Consider the following 18,049-nt stretch of genomic DNA (forward strand, 5'->3'; position numbering starts at 1 on the left):
TATTTTAATCTATATTTTCAATTAAAAATGGACATCGCGCTGCCCGATGTCAGATTGCCAGAGCGGGGAATCGAACGCGCGACCCTGTCCATACAAAGTCAACGCGTTAACGATCTTGGCTACGGCTATGTATATATATATATATATATATATATACATTTACATATACATTTACATATATATTTGTTTGACCGTAAAATATGCTCTTGTGCATTTGCAGCCAAATATTCAACTGTTAAAAAGAACAAAATCCTGAAGTAAAATAACTATTGTTTATGTAAGCCTCGATACTACATGTGTGCGTGCGTTAAAAAGTAATAAAAAAAAACTTGTGAAATTTATTTACAAATTTGTAAAAATAAAAAAAATCATTGTTTATAACTTGTTCAATATTATTTCTAAATAAATATATATATATATATATATATATATATATATATATATATAACAAAATAAACCAAACCAGAAAAAAAACACACTAAATCAAACACTAAAAATGCATATTTAGCTGCATATATAGACAAACACACATAATGCTATATATGTTGTGTGTGTGCACTATTATATATTAATTTACGATGCTACAAATCAACTCGTTTATTGAATATAAATTTAATTACAATGCTTTAATTCGCCTCATTTGCTGACTAAATATAAATTCATTAACGATGCTCAAATTCAACTCATTCATTGATCTATCAAAAATTTATGCACACTGCTTAAATTCAACTCATTCGTTGATTTTATAAATTTATCTCATCTGTTGAATATAAATTTAATAACGATGTTCAAATTCAACTCATTAGTTGACTAAATATAAATTCATTTACGATTCTCAAGATAAACTCGTCTGTCGAATATAAATTCATTTACAATTATCAAATTGAATTCGTCTGCCGAATATATTGTCATTTACGATGCTAAACTTCGGCTCATTTGTTGACTAAATGAAAAGTTATTTACGATTCTCAAGCTCAACTTCTATTATAAATTTATGTATGATACCCAAATTAAATTCATTCGTTGACTAATTATGACTTGAACTTGTCCGTGAAATATAAAAATAATTACGATGTCCAAATTCAACTCGTTCATTATTTCCATAAAGTCAACTCGTTTGTTGAATAAAAATTTAATCACGATATCCAAACTCAACTCATTTGTTGAGTAAATGTTAATTTATTTACGATTCTCAAACTCAACTCGTCTGTTGAATACGAATTCATTTATCATGCTAAAATTCAACTCATTCGTTGACTAATTATTATAACTTGAAGTTGTCCGTGGAATATAAAATTAATTACGATGTTCAAATTCAACTCATTCGTTAATTAAATATAAATTCAACTCGTCTATTGAATAACAATTTAATCACGATGTCCAAACTCTACTCATTTGTTGAGTAAATGTTAATTTATTTACGATTCTCAAATTCAACTCGTCTGTTGAATACGTATTCATTTATCATGTTAAAATTCAACTCATTTGTTGATATATTATAAATTCATGCACGATGCTAAAATTCAACTCATTCGTTGACTAATTATAACTTGAAGCTGTCCGTGGAATATAAAATTAATTACGATGTTCAAATTCAACTCATTCGTTAATTGAATATAAATTCAACTCGTCTGTTGAATAACAATTTAATCACGATGTCCAAATTCAACTCATTTGTTGAGTAAATGTTAATTTATTTACGATTCTCAAACTCAACTCGTCTGTTGAATACGAATTCATTTATCATGCTAAAATTCAACTCATTCGTTGACTAATTATTATAACTTGAAGTTGTCCGTGGAATATAAAATTAATTACGATGTTCAAATTCAACTCATTCGTTAATTGAATATAAATTCAACTCGTCTGTTGAATAACAATTTAATCACGATGTCCAAACTCAACTCATTCTCAAATTCAACTCGTCTGTTGAATACGAATTCATTTATCATGCTAAAATTCAACTCATTCGTTGACTAATTATTATAACTTGAAGTTGTCCGTGGAATATAAAATTAATTACGATGTTCAAATTCAACTCATTCGTTAATTGAATATAAATTCAACTCGTCTGTTGAATAACAATTTAATCACGATGTCCAAACTCAACTCATTCTCAAATTCTACTCGTCTGTTGAATACGAATTCATTTATCATGCTAAAATTCAACTCATTCGTTGACTAATTATTATAACTTGAAGTTGTCCGTGGAATATAAAATTAATTACGATGTTCAAATTCAACTCATTCGTTAATTGAATATAAATTCAACTCGTCTGTTGAATAACAATTTAATCACGATGTCCAAACTCAACTCATTCTCAAATTCAACTCGTCTGTTGAATACGAATTCATTTATCATGCTAAAATTCAACTCATTCGTTGACTAATTATTATAACTTGAAGTTGTCCGTGGAATATAAAATTAATTACGATGTTCAAATTCAACTCATTCGTTAATTGAATATAAATTCAACTCGTCTGTTGAATAACAATTTAATCACGATGTCCAAACTCAACTCATTCTCAAATTCAACTCGTCTGTTGAATACGAATTCATTTATCATGCTAAAATTCAACTCATTCGTTGACTAATTATTATAACTTGAAGTTGTCCGTGGAATATAAAATTAATTACGATGTTCAAATTCAACTCATTCGTTAATTGAATATAAATTCAACTCGTCTGTTGAATAACAATTTAATCACGATGTCCAAACTCAACTCATTCTCAAATTCAACTCGTCTGTTGAATACGAATTCATTTATCATGCTAAAATTCAACTCATTCGTTGACTAATTATTATAACTTGAAGTTGTCCGTGGAATATAAAATTAATTACGATGTTCAAATTCAACTCATTCGTTAATTGAATATAAATTCAACTCGTCTGTTGAATAACAATTTAATCACGATGTCCAAACTCAACTCATTCTCAAATTCAACTCGTCTGTTGAATACGAATTCATTTATCATGCTAAAATTCAACTCATTTGTTGATCTATTATAAATTCATGCACGATGCTAAAATTCAACTCTTTCGTTGTCTAATTATAACTTGAAGTTGACCGTTGAACTATAAATTCAACTCGTCTGTTGAATAAAAATTTAATCACGATGTCCAAACTCTACTCATTTGTTGAGTAAATGTTAATTTATTCACGATTCTCAAACTTAACTCATCTGTTGAATACGAATTCATTTATCATGCTAAAATTCAACTCATTTGTTGATATATTATAAATTCATGCACGATGCTAAAATTCAACTCATTCGTTGACTAATTATAACTTGAAATTGTCTGTGGAATATCAAATTAATTATGATGTAAAAATTCAACACATTCGTGAATTAACTATAAATTCAACTCGTCTGTTGAATGAAAATTTAATCACGATGTCCAACAAATTCAACTCATTTATTAAGTAAATGTGGATTTATTTACGATTTTCAAACTCAAATCGTCTGTTGAATAAGAATTCATTGACGTTGCTCAAACTCGACTTGTCTGTTGAATACGAATTCATTCATCATGCTAAAATTCAGCTCATTTGTTGATCTATTATAAATTCATGCACTAGTATTTACTAAATAATTTAAATGTGATATAAAAAAATTAGAATTGTTTAATCAGAATTACTGAGTAAATTGTTTTGGATCTTGAACAAGATTTGGAACAGACAGGTATTATAACTGTGTGTATAATTAGGTAAGATCCGTAGGATAGAATTAAATAAAGCTATTTATTATATGAAAAGATACTGTAACTTTTTACCTATTTCTTTGTACATTTAACAAATTTTCAATTATCGTGCTTGTATAGTTGATGTTTTGAGTCAAAATTTGGGAGGTGGTTGGATCTTGAATAATATCGCTGAATTTAATATTGGTCGTTGGTAATATTGCTGAGTAATGTATATTCTCTAAATTAATCAAAAGTATGGGCTCTTGTTGCAAAGTTGTATTATAATAATCTGCAGTTGAATGTCGGTGAGCAGTGACAATAAGTAGATCGATTGTTGTGTGGTTTGTGAAAATAACTATATCACGATTCAGAGCTCTAGCTAAATAGTATGGCGTGACGGTATAGGCCCATTTCCCGTCACTTGCATGTAATTTCATTTGAGTTTGCAAATTCATGTGCCGATAACAACTTGTTGTAAATGGACAACAATCACATACCAATTCACGGCATGTGAAAAATTGAGAGTATGAAACGAAAAGTGAACGCATTTCATCGTCGTGAAGTATTTGGTACACACATAGTAGCCTCACAATTTTTGACAATTGCTCATCGCCGCAAATAATGCGTGAAACTGCGTCATAAAAACAATTGCCGCGTCCGGTGGTGGTGATAATTCTAAGGTAATTTTTAAAGGCTTTGTGAAAGTGCTTGTACTCATTTTTATTCTCTATAGTACACGACGTTCTTATGTTATTGCAGTTAATGGATGGGTTGAAAATAAGTTTCGAATTTCAGTAATAAAATCGTTTTCCTTTGAAAATAATACAGCTATATTACATACATTTTTGTACATACCTTGTTGACTTCACTGAATTTCAATTTATTTATTCATTAATTAGTGATTAATTAATAATTTATTTGCGATCCTAAAATTCATTTCATCATGCATACACTAAATACATATATACATACATATAAATATATATATATATATATATATATATATATATATATCTTTGTTTGACCGAGAAATATACTCTTGTGCATTTGCAGCCAAATATTCAATTGTTAAAAAGAACAAAATCCTAATGTAAAATAACTATTGTTTATGTAAGCTTCGATACTACATGTGTGCGTTCAACTTAAAAAGTAATAAAAAATACTTGTGAAATTTATTTACAAATTTTTAAAAATTAAAAAAACATTGTTTATAACAAATTTAATATTATATATATATATAATATATTAAACCAAACCAGAAAAAAACACACTAAATCAAACATTAAAAATGCGTGTTTAGCTGCATATAGAGACAAACACACATAATACTATAAATTGTGTGTTTGCATTATTATATATTAATTTACGATGCTACAAATCAACTCATTTATTGAATATAAATTTAATTACAATGCTCTAATTTGCCTCATTTGCTGAATAAATATCAATTCATTTACGATTCTCAAGATCACCTCGTCTGTTGAATATGAATTCATTTACAATGATCAAATTGAGTTCGTCTGCCGAATATATTTTCATTTACGATGCTAAAATTCAGCTCATTTGTTGGCTAAATAAAAATTTATTTACGATTCTCAAGCTCAACTTCTATTATACATTTATGTACGATACCCAACTTAAATTCATTCGTTGACTAATTATGACTTGAACTTGTCCGTGGAATATAAAAATAATTACGATGTCCAAATTCACCTCGTTCATTATTTTTATAAAGTCAACTCGTTTGTTGAATAAAAATTTAATCACGATGTCCAAACTCAAGTCATTTGTTGAGTAAATGTTAATTTATTTACGATTCTCAAATTCAACTCGTCTGTTGAATACGAATTCATTTATCATGCTAAAATTCAACTCATTTGTTGATATATTATAAATTCATGCACGATGCTAAAATTCAACTCATTCGTTGACTAATTATAACTTGAAGCTGTCCGTGGAATATAAAATAAATTACGATGTTCAAATTCAACTCATTCGTTAATTAACCATAAATGCAAGTCGTCTGTTGAATAAAAATTTAATCACGATGTCCAAATTCAACTCATTTGTTGAGTAAATGTTAATTTATTTACGATTTTCAAACTCAACTCGTCTGTTGAATACGAATTCATTTATCATGCTAAAATTCAACTCATTCGTTGACTAATTATTATAACTTGAAGTTGTCCGTGGAATATAAAATTAATTACGATGTTCAAATTCAACTCATTCGTTAATTGAATATAAATTCAACTCGTCTGTTGAATAACAATTTAATCACGATGTCCAAACTCAACTCATTCTCAAATTCAACTCGTCTGTTGAATACGAATTCATTTATCATGCTAAAATTCAACTCATTTGTTGATATATTATAAATTCATGCGCGATGCTTATATTCAACTCATTCGTTGACTAGTTATAACTTGTAGTTGTCCGTGGAATATAAAATTAATTACGATGTTCAAATTCAACTCATTTGTTAATTAACTATAAATTCAACTCGTCTGTTGAATAAAAATTTAATCACGATGTCTAAATTCAACTCGTTCATTATTTTTATAAAGTCAACTCGTTTGTTGAATAAAAATTTAATCACGATGTACAAATTCAACTCATTTGTTGAGTAAATGTTAAATTATTCACGATTCTCAAACTCAACTCGTCTGTTGAATACGAATTCATTTATCATGCTAAAATTCAACTCATTTGTTGATATATTATAAATTCATGCACGATGCTAAAATTCAACTCAATCGTTGACTAATTATTATAACTTGAAGTTGTCCGTGGAATATAAAATTAATTACGATGTTCAAATTCAACTCATTCGTTAATTAAATATAAATTCAACTCGTCTGTTGAATAACAATTTAATCACGATGTCCAAACTCAACTCATTTGGTGAGTAAATGTTATTTTATTTACGATTCTCAAATTCAACTCGTCTGTTGAATACGAATTCATTTATCATGCTAAAATTCAACTCATTTGTTGATATATTATAAATTCATGCGCGATGCTAGAATTCAAATCATTCGTTGACTAATTATAACTTGAAGTTGTTCGTGGAATATAAAATGAGTTACGATGTTCAAATTCAACTCATTTGTTAATTAAATATAAATTCAACTCGTCTGTTGAATAACAATTTAATCACGATGTCTAAATTCAACTCGTTCATTATTTTTATAAAGTCAACTCGTTTGTTGGATAAAAATTTAATTACGATGTCCAAATTCAACTCATTTGTTGAGTAAATGTTAATTTATTTACGATTCTCAAACTCAACTTGTCTGTTGAATACGAATTCATTTATCATGCTAAAATTCAACTCATTTGTTGATATATTATAAATTCATGCACGATGCTAAAATTCAACTCATTCGTTGACTAATTATAACTTGAAGTTGTCCGTGGAATATAAAATTAATTACGATGTTCAAATTCAACTCATTTGTTGACTAATTATAACTTGAAGTTGTCCGTGAAATATAAAATTAATTACGATGTTCAAATTCAACTCATTTGTTAATTAACTATAAATTCAACTCGTCTGTTGAATAAAAATTTAATCACGATGTCTAAATTCAACTCGTTCATTATTTTTATAAAGTCAACTCGTTTGTTGAATAAAAATTTAATCACGATGTCCAAATTCAACTCATTTGTTGAGTAAATGTTAATTTATTTACGATTCTCAAACTCAAATTGTGTGTTGAATACGAATTCATTTATCATGCTAAAATTCAACTCATTTGTTGATATATTATAAATTCATGCACGATGCTAAAATTCAACTCATTCGTTGACTAATTATAACTTGAAGTTGTCCGTGGAATATAAAATTAATTACGATGTTCAAATTCAACTCATTCGTTAATTAAATATAAATTCAACTCGTCTGTTGAATAACAATTTAATCACGATGTCCAAACTCAACTCATTTGCTGAGTAAATGTTAATTTGTTTACGGTTCTCAAATTCAACTCGTCTGTTGAATACGAATTCATTTATCATGCTAAAATTCAACTCATTTGTTGATATATTATAAATTCATGCACGATGCTAAAATTCAACTCATTCTTTAACTAATTATAACTTGAAGTTGTCCGTGGAATATAAAATTAATTACGATGTTCAAATTCAACTCATTTGTTAATTAACAATAAATTCAACTCGTCTGTTGAATAAAAATTTAATCACGATGTCTAAATTCAACTCGTTCATTATTTTTATAAAATCAACTCGTTTGTTGAATACAAATTTAATCACGATGTCCAAACTCAACTCATTTGGTGAGTAAATGTTATTTTATTTACGATTCTCAAATTCAACTCGTCTGTTGAATACGAATTCATTTATCATGCTAAAATTCAACTCATTTGTTGATATATTATAAATTCATGCGCGATGCTAAAATTCAACTCATTCGTTGACTAATTATAACTTGAAGTTGTCCGTGGAATATAAAATGAGTTACGATGTTCAAATTCAACTCATTTGTTAATTAACTATAAATTCAACTCGTCTGTTGAATAAAAATTTAATCACGATGTCTAAATTCAACTAGTTCATTATTTTTGTAAAGTCAACTCGTTTGTTGAATAAAAATTTAATCACGATGTCCAAATTCAACTCATTTGTTGAGTAAATGTTAATTTATTTACGATTCTCAAACTCAACTCATCTGTTGAATACGAATTCATTTATCATGCTAAAATTCAACTAATTTGTTGATCTATTATAAATTCATGCACGATGCTAAAATTCAACTCATTCGTTGACTAATTATAACTTGAAGTTGTCCGTGGAATATAAAATTAATTACGATGTTCAAATTCAACTCATTCGTTAATTAACTATAAATTCAACTCGTCTGTTGAATAAAAATTTAATCACGATGTCCAAATTCAACACATTTGTTGAGCAAATGTTAAATTATTCACGATTCTCAAACTCAACTCGTCTGTTGAATACGAATTCATTTATCATGCTAAAATTCAACTCATTTGTTGATATATTATAAATTCATGCACGATGCTAAAATTCAACTCATTCGTTGACTAATTATAACTTGAAGTTGTCCGTGAAATATAAAATTAATTACGATGTTCAAATTTAACTCATGCGTTAATTAAATATAAATTCAACTCGTCTGTTGAATAACAATTTAATCACGATGTCCAAATTCAACTCGTTCATCATTTTTATAAAGTCAACTCGTTTGTTGAATAAAAATTTAATCACGATGTCCAAACTCAACTCATTTGTTGAGTAAATGTTAATTTATTTACGATTCTCAAACTGAACTCGTCTGTTGAATACGAATTCATTTATCATGCTAAAATTCATCTCATTTGTTGATCTATTATTAATTCATGCACGATGATAAAATTCAACTCATTCGTTGACTATTTATAACTTGAACTTGTCTGTGGAATGTAAAATTAATTACGATGCTCAAATTCAACTTGTTCGTTATTTAATTATAAATTCAAGTCGTCTGTTGAATAAAAGTCTAATCACGATGTCCAAATTCAACTCATTCCAGAGCGATTAAATTTATATTCAATTGTTATTGCAAAACTACTCATATATATATATATATATATATATATATATATATTAAAAATAATTCAAAATTATTTTTAAAATAAAATGTTTTTAGTTTTGTGTGTTTCCTTTCTGGTCCTAACTTCTTAAGCTGCTGTTATTTAGACTATTTTGCTGCAAATCGATATTCCAAGAATATGTTAGAACACTATATACTTTTTATTATACTATTTACTTTACTTTTAATCGTAAATGTATAAATATATATATATATATATATATATATATATATATATATATATATATGCATATGCATATGCGTAACTAACTCGGTAAAATTTTTTTTAACGTGTAAAGTAATTCTAGGTAAATCACGACGCTAAATTTAAACCAAATCTTCAGGCATTCAGTGAAGTCAGCTACTAAGCAACAAGTGACAAAAGCAAAAGTAAGGCAATTCGGTAGGATCCTGTAAAAGTAAATTGTTATTTAAATGTAACACCAAACGTAAAATGTTCACCATGCGGATACTCCAGCGGTATTTCAGCACGCAAGATAACTTGATTCAATCATGTTCATTGTTTAATCCGAATTACTAAGTAAATTGTTTTTGATCTTCAGCAAGATTTCGAACAGGCAGGTATTATAACTGTGTGTATAATTAGGTAAGATAGCGTAGGATAGAAATAAATAAAGCTATTTATTTTATGAAAAGATACTGTAACTTTTCACCTATTTCTTCGGACATTTAACAAATTTTCAATTATCGTGCTTGTATAGTTGATGTTTTGAGTCAAAATTTGGGAGATGGTTGGATCTTGAATAATATCGCTGAATTTAATATTGGTCGTTGGTAATATTGCTGAGTAATGCATATTCTCTAAATTAATTAAAAGTATGGGCTCTTGTTGCAGAGTTGTATTATAATAATCTGCAGTTGAATGTCGGTGAACAGTGACAATAAGTAGACCGATTGTTGTGTGGTTTGTGAAAACAACTATATCACGATTCAGAGCTCTAGCTAAATAGTATGGCGTGACGGTATAGGCCCATTTCCCGTCACTTGCATGTAATCTTATTTGAGTTTGCAAATTCATGTGCCGATAACAACTTGTTGTAAATGGACAACAATCACATACCAATTCACGGCATGTGAAAAATTGAGAGTATGAGACGAAAGGTGAACGCATTTCATCGTCGTGAACTATTTGGTACACACATAGTAGTCTCACAATTTTTGACAATTGCTCATCGCCACAAATATTGCGTGAAACTGCGTCATAAAAACAATTGCCGCGTCCGGTGGTTGTGATAATTCTAAAGTAATTTTTAAAGGCTTTGTGAAAGTGCTTGTACCCGTTTTTATTCTCTATAGTACACGACGTTCTTATGTTATTGTAGTTAATTATTGGATGGGTTGAAAATAAGTTTCGAATTTCAATAATAAAATCGTTTTCCTTAGAAAATAATAACTTAAGCTCTGCTATAAGTCTCGCGTCGTTGAAATTAGAAGTAGTTAGCGATACTACATTTCGAAGAATTAGTTCTGTGCGTTCTAAAGAAGTAAACTCAGTGACAGCAATATTAGTGTTATTACTACAAATTGTAGGCGTTTTAGTAGTTCTTGCACTCGTTTTTTTATTTGTAGTAGCAGTGGTAGTAATATGAGAGGCAACATTAGCATCGTCAACAGTCGTAATTGTCATAGAAGCGTTCTCGGAATTGTTAACATTATTAAGGGTTATGTCTATATTAGTTGAGTCAAAAATAGCATCCACATTGGCGGGTATTAACATCGTATTAATAAAGCAATTGTTATGCAAAATTGCGTATATCGGCTTATGGTAACTGAAATACGTTTCGTATACGCCGGCTTGTAAATTATCAATATTACTAAAAACGACGTCTATTTGGGTGTTTAAACTTGTTGTTATGTCATTTTTCGCTAACATAGTTTGCAAATTATACTTTCGTAAATAATTTATTAAATAGTTATTCTTATCACAAGCGCCATTAATAATGTTGAAATTAAAATCGCCTATAAATATGATTTTAGTGTTATCTGAAAGTTGCCTGATAACGTTTGAAAATGCAGCTTCAAACATCAATCTATTGACATTTGGAGTTTTGTATCCCGTTACAATAAAATTATCATTCGAACTAATCAGAATTAATTCGATAGAAGCTTTCTCATTGAACCTATATTCGGCTGTTATAAATTTTGCCAATAAATTATTTTTTGAGTAAACAATAAAACCTCTACTTTTGTCACTAATATCTGACCTGAATATTATTTTAAAATTTTCTATATCCAATTTATCGTTCGATTTGGATAGTGTTTCACTAAAACATAATATATCTGCACGATGAAACCACTTATCTTGAATAATGTGAGCCAGTTTATTGTTGAGGGTTCCGACATTATGATAAATTATTTTTAATGTCGCCTCATTCTTTAAATCATTATAGGATAATTGTAATTGCTTTGTTTGCCTTAGACGTTTTAACTCATCCAGAGCCGGATTCTTGTCGATGCCTCCCAACCTTTTACTTGAATTATTCTTAATATGAAACCTTCCCAAGATATATAGTCCATTTAAATTCGTAACGCGGCTAAGAGCAACATATTGCATTTGTATAATTCGCCTTTCCGTCTTTGTGTAATCAAGGCAAATCTTTTCGTATGTTTGCCCCTGACTTTTATGAATTGTGATAGCTTCCGCAATTATGACCGGAAATTGATTTCTCACAATATGATATTTTTCTTCATCGGTGGAGTTAATGCGCAGAGCCAATTTCCTTATAGGTGTCAAATTATTTTCAATTTCGCCATTCAACATATATTCCCTGTGAATACTTCTGGCCTTTTTACCCACTCTCGAAAGCTGAAAATCTAGCCATAAAATTTCTGGAGTTTTATTCGTCTTATCGAAAGTGATGTGTTTCAAAATACCGCAAGCGCCATTTACAAGTCCGTCAACAACATCGATATTACTTGTAAGCATATACTTTATATCAATTTTTAAATCAATGGTCTCCTCCAATCTGATGTCGTTTTTATTGCCTTTTCTTAAAGAATTTAAAATTAGTTTTCTACTTTGTTCATTGATAAAAGTTTTTGAAAAGATATGATCGGCTGTCGAGATTATTAACGGATTTTTATTTTGTTCAATTTTCAATTTATTGTATGCTGCAACGTTGTCATTTGTTCCGTACAACCATATTGCTGTTTCCGGAACCTCTTCTCGTTCAACTTCTCTGGTCCTTATTAATGTTAAATCAACTTCTGTCATTTTATTTTCCGATAAATTATTTAATGCATTGATAAATGCTAAATTGTCTTTTTGCCTCATTATCTCTGTCAATTCAAAAAAGTCAAATGTATTCCACAAAGGATTAACATCAAAGAATGGAGCCATTTCATTGTGACGTGACACTTCGTATACCGGTTTATCTTTTACCGGTGGCAATTGTTTCAAATCGCCAACTGCTAATAGAGATACTCCACCAAAAGGTTCATTGAGACCTTTTATTTGCCGCAATCTAGTATCAATACGAGTTAGCATCGTGCAACTTACCATCGATATCTCATCAATAATTAAGAGTTGAACTTTTGCTAATTGTTCGCGTATTGTATTAGCTACGTCACTCGATAGTTCAGCTAAATTTACTCCAAATAGTCTGCAAGGTAATGCAAACGCGGAATGCAACGTTACGCCATTGATGAGGAAAGCAGCTTTTCCTGACGGAGCACACAGCAGCACCACTATTTTATCTAAATCTCCACCGGGTAGACTGTCGAAATAACTTGTTATCAGTTGGTATAATGTATTTATAACCATACTTTTACCCACGCCGGCTGATCCGCTTAAGAATATTTTAAATGGTATTTTGCCTATTTTGAACAATTTAAATATATGCATAACAAACTCCCGCTGCTTAATATTTAATTGCAGCATCATTTCAAACAATTGATTTTGGGAAACCCTAGTGGGGCACGCATATCGACTGTTTGTTGAGGTCGTTTTTGTTTTGTTATTTGTTGTTTTATTTCCCTCTTGTTGTAATATATCAATGTTGTTACTAAATGAATTTTGATCTATATGTTCATCATCATAATGAAGTTGTTCGAGTTCAATTAATTTTAGTGCATCGTCTAAAGTTTCGTCACTTATAATAGCAAATTTACGTTGGTTATCTTCAATTATTCTTTTATGATCGATAAAAACTTGTTCAAAGTTAACATTTTCCACTTCTTGCAGCTCATTTCGCCAAGGCATGAATAACAATATTTTTTCTCTATAATAATTGGCTGGGTCTTGATATAATTTATATCTTGTATATCTTATTATAGCAGACTTTTGGCGGCTTATTATTTCTATTTCCTCATCATTGATGTCAATGTCGTCTTCAATATCCAATGATTTTTTTTTTCTATTTTCATAATTTGCAGCGTAGTCAGCTAGACATACGTATTCTAAACTTTCAACGCGTTTACTATATTTACTGAATAAATCTTCTACATATATTTCAGTTGAATCCTTGTTTAATTGTTTTAAAGTGTCGATCGACTTCAACATTGACACTCGTTCAGTCGTTGGCCGAGTATTTATAAAGATTGTCTTTCTACTCTGTTTTGACAAAGACAACGAAAGAACGTGGTATGCGGCTTCTTGTGCTGACATTAAATTACTATTTAAAAATACGTTAGTTACAGCACAAAATTTTTCCTTGATACTTTTATTATTGTTGTCACAATCCATGGCTGCTTCTCGTAAAAGCTTGGATAGTCCTCCCTCTATCTTACTAATATAATTAGTAACATAGCTTATTACCGCATATTCATCTAATATAATCTGAAGATCCATATTGGACTCGAACAATTTTAGTATATTGGAATTATAAGCGTTGACAGCTACTTCCAGGCTAGATCTTTTCAAAAATACGCGCTTCTGTTTTAATGAACTCCGAATTGACAATATATATTCAGTTTCGTTCATTCCTAATTCCTTTAGAATATCTTCGTAACTCATATATTTATTCTCTCTATACAATTTATTCATTAGATCGCGTATGGTTTTATATTGTTTTGGGGCTTGTTCATCTTTACTTAGCGGCTCTAATATCATTGTCTTTTTCATAACGGGATATGGAATGTGGAAACGACATTCCTTGTTTCGTTGTCCTTTATAACATGTCCTTCCATGTTTATGTATTTGCAATTTGACATATGGATTTTCTGAATCATTTTTACACGTAATGAATCTATCAATAAAATCTATGAATGTGTTATTATTGCTTTCATTGCAATTTGAATCATATTTCGGTGCATTATTTAACCATAATAATATATGCTCGTGCGGGCTGCCGCGCTGTTGGAACTCGACTCGTTCGTAGCTGTCTATAACCTCATACTCGCCAAAAATACTGTTTGCTTGTCGCAACATCCACATAAATTTGTTGACTTTGTAGTCAAAATATCTCGAGCAAGTAACTGGATCGTTTCTAATCAGTGTGGTTTTCGTATTGTGATCCAACGCGTACGCTTCACGTAGAGATATATTTTTATTGTATTCGCTGTATTTCATCAACGTTTTCAATAATTCTGGCCATTGTGACTCCGCAGCAGATAAAGTTAAAAAGAAAGTGGGCCGGCCCAACTGACGAATCATAGCTAATAATTTTTTTTTCTTATCTTCCCAAAATGCTGGCGACGATCTAATGTTTTTTAAAAACCTATAACCATCATCAAACTTTACTAAATCGTTTATAAAATTGCTATCTATAGCATCTGAAGCAACAATTTTTTTAGCCAAATTTTTTTTTGACCGCCTTAAACATATATTGATGTTAGACATGCAGGCAATCTCCAGACTTTTTTTTGCCATAAATAAGATACGGGTCGGAATACATGATCGGCGGTCAAACCGTCTAACTTCTGAACGTGCGCGATCTTTATAAGATATTTTTTGAGATGAAAATGAATGACCACCAAATAATTTGGGAAAACATAATTCATCCAAATCATCCATTTTGTGCCAAGGCAACGGGTATTTGCTCTGTCCTGGAGCAATTATACTTATCTTTGAAGAATTGTCATGTGCCACATTAGTATTATTATCAATTAGCAAGACTTCGTCATTGTTAATTTGATTGAAATCAATTGTTGGTTGAGGTGGTGGATTATCATCTCCATCATTGGTCGATTCAGATAATTCATCTTCTAAAAGATCTTTATCATCCACAATAAAATTAACGTTTTCAACGCCGCTATCAAACATATCTAAATATTTTTGATCTACCTGAACATTATATTTTAAATATAGGGGTGTCGTAACTAAATACTTCAACGCCTCGCAAATTAATCCCGGTCTTACTGTTTCAAACATATAGTCGCTCTTATGACTGATATTTCGTTTTAATTTGATTTGGATAGTTTTCATTTGATTGAATTTTCTTGGAAGAACATTTAAGAGATCGTTGATTTGGATTGAAATATTAACCACGCTCCCTTTCAATCCTAATTGTGGATTTAAAGCATAAGGCTTTAAAGCACGTATCTGCATAAAATTTAATATTGGCGCTACCATTCGTTCCTCTAAATCTGTCAACCGTTTTAAGCATTCGGGTATTTTTGTAAATTGCAAATTGTTGCTGGTTGCCAATTTATAAACCTCACCACGATTAGCATATTTTTTACATGTAGTACAAATATATTCGCTTGGAAAGTTATATATGCGCGACATTAACTCTTCCGCATTTAATAGCGCGTGCATTTTTTTATTATTAATGGAATTAATTTTATTATAAAGAGAAGTTTCATTGAATTTTGAAACCGAATGCTTAAAGAACAGTCCCTCACAGCAACAGCAAATATATGAAGTAGTTTCGGCTCTTAAATGAATAAACTTTTGCTGCAGCTCTGCAAATGGATAAAATTTGTCAAATGTTTTTAATTGATTATATATGTTTTCACGATATTTTATGAAATCTAGTTCTCTGTTTTTTAATTTATGTTCGGCATTCTTCTTTAGTTCCTTTCTATATGCGACTTTATCGTGCCGTGATTTTCTCATTCGATCTATATTTTTAATTTTCTCGTTTGTACTGTAATGCGCAATGTTACGAGTCATTCTCATGCGTGAAATATTAGAACGTGCTTCATTTAATCTAAATTCTCTATTTTTGCGCAAAATCTTATTACGAAAAGTATTATTTTTATTTTCGTTTATTGAAAAATTTGGAGCTTGTCTTAACCTGTTGTTGCGTATCATATTTTTCTCGTTTTCACGAGTTCTATACAAAGATTTACGTCGTAAATGCATATTGCGCTCGATATTATTTTTCATTTCCTTTGTGCGATATGGTAATTTATGTCTTAAGTCACTATTTCGCCTGATATTTTTATAATTTTCGCTCGTCCTATATTCATAATTTTGTCGAAGAAGTCTATTACGCAGCTTATTTTTATTATTTTCTAACTGGTTATATGCATAATTTTGACGGAGAATTATATTCCGTTCGATATTTTTATTAATTTCAGATAGTTTATATTGACCCTGTCTTAAAAATTTCATACGCAACTCATTTCTCCTTCGCTCTCGATGAACATTATCTTCGCGCTTTCTTGCCATATATTCAGCCAATCTTATACTTTCGTTTTTCCTATATTCACGCATGCGTACTTTATTTTTATTTTTTTCATTAATTTTAAATATCTCATCATTTTTTCTCTTGATAGCTATACGTTTCCTATGCTTCTCATTTTCAAGCCGAGCGAAATTATTGTCACTATGTCTAGTTGTCGCTAAACGTATTCTATTACTTACCTTTTCCCTTCTCCTAAAGCTTTCGTCCTTGCGCAAATGCGCTATCCTATTTTTGTTTAGTTCTCCTTCGGATTTTCGGTATACCGAATCCGATCGCAATTTTTCTTTGCATATCCTTTGCTGCTCCTTCCTAGAAACTACATCTTTCTTTTTAACTGCATTTGCGGCATATAGTCGTTTATTATAGCTATTTTTAGTTTTAGCAGATTTACGCTTAGATTTCATTTTTGTTAACTTAATAAAACAAAATAATCAATTATTTTTATATGTTAGCATAACCAACTGAGATTTCACAATAAAAACAAAATATATTCAATTGAGCGCATGCGCAAACTGACTCGGATTACATGAATTGACTCGTAGTACATGAAGTGTATATAGCCTATCAATGTTGCTGAAAAAATGCAAATTTAATTCAATGTATGTACCAATATAAGGAATAAATTTTTATTTCTGTCTGTCTGTCTGAAAAAATGCAAATAGATCGCAATGACCACATCATTGTTTGGATTGAATTTTTTTTTTAATTTTGCGCTTCTGCCTTAAAGGTTCGATAAAGTTTCAAATATATATATATATATATATATATATATATATATATGATTTAGTAGTTAATTTTGATGTTGAAATATATGAGTGAGTTCTTGAGGGCGATACATCAAACAAAGAAACAATTTCTTTGTTTGATGTATCGCCCTCAAGAACTCACTCATATATATATATATATATATATATATATATATATATATATATAACGTCTGCAATTACCAAATGAAGTGTGTATTAAAAATCTGAGTGTTGTATTGTTTATATTTAACATTTAATATATATATATATACGTGGTCTGTTCAAAAAGTACCCGGAATTACTAATAATTAAATTTCGCGGGTCTGGAGTGTCTGATTGTCAAAATTTTTTTTTTATTGTGTTGGTATACATGCCCCTAAAGTATGATGAAATTTTCAGCTATATTCACTG

At 29.7% G+C, this 18,049-nt stretch overlaps 1 protein-coding gene across 1 annotated transcript; it reads right to left on the bottom strand.

Moving 5' to 3' along the window:
• Positions 1–9,970: 9,970 nt before the first annotated feature.
• Positions 9,971–17,296, bottom strand: LOC113381343. Its single transcript, XM_026620290.1, has 5 exons — positions 16,105–17,296; positions 15,620–15,846; positions 13,173–15,544; positions 10,716–13,037; positions 9,971–10,559 (listed from the first exon to the last, which is right to left on the bottom strand). The coding sequence occupies exons 1-5, from the start codon at positions 17,294–17,296 to the stop codon at positions 9,971–9,973; spliced, it is 6,702 nt and encodes a 2,233-aa protein (XP_026476075.1).
• Between the last annotated feature and the right edge of the window lie 753 nt (positions 17,297–18,049).

Source organism: Ctenocephalides felis, unplaced genomic scaffold, assembly GCF_003426905.1.
Source record: "Ctenocephalides felis isolate EL2017-DRISC unplaced genomic scaffold, ASM342690v1 CF-g0.4_SCAFFOLD_02822, whole genome shotgun sequence".
NCBI lineage: Eukaryota > Metazoa > Arthropoda > Insecta > Siphonaptera > Pulicidae > Ctenocephalides > Ctenocephalides felis.

Excerpts from the sequence above, each read along its gene's own strand:
- LOC113381343 (XM_026620290.1), bottom strand. The coding sequence starts at position 17,296 with ATGAAATCTAAGCGTAAATCTGCTAAAACTAAAAATAGCTATAATAAA. Across the intron at positions 15,847-16,104 it reads TTCATATATTTGCTGTTGCT|ATTTAGAGGAACGAATGGTA; the intron begins GTGAGGGACTGT and ends AACGGTTGACAG. Across the intron at positions 13,038-13,172 it reads TTAAATATTAAGCAGCGGGA|TCTACCCGGTGGAGATTTAG; the intron begins GTTTGTTATGCA and ends TTATTTCGACAG.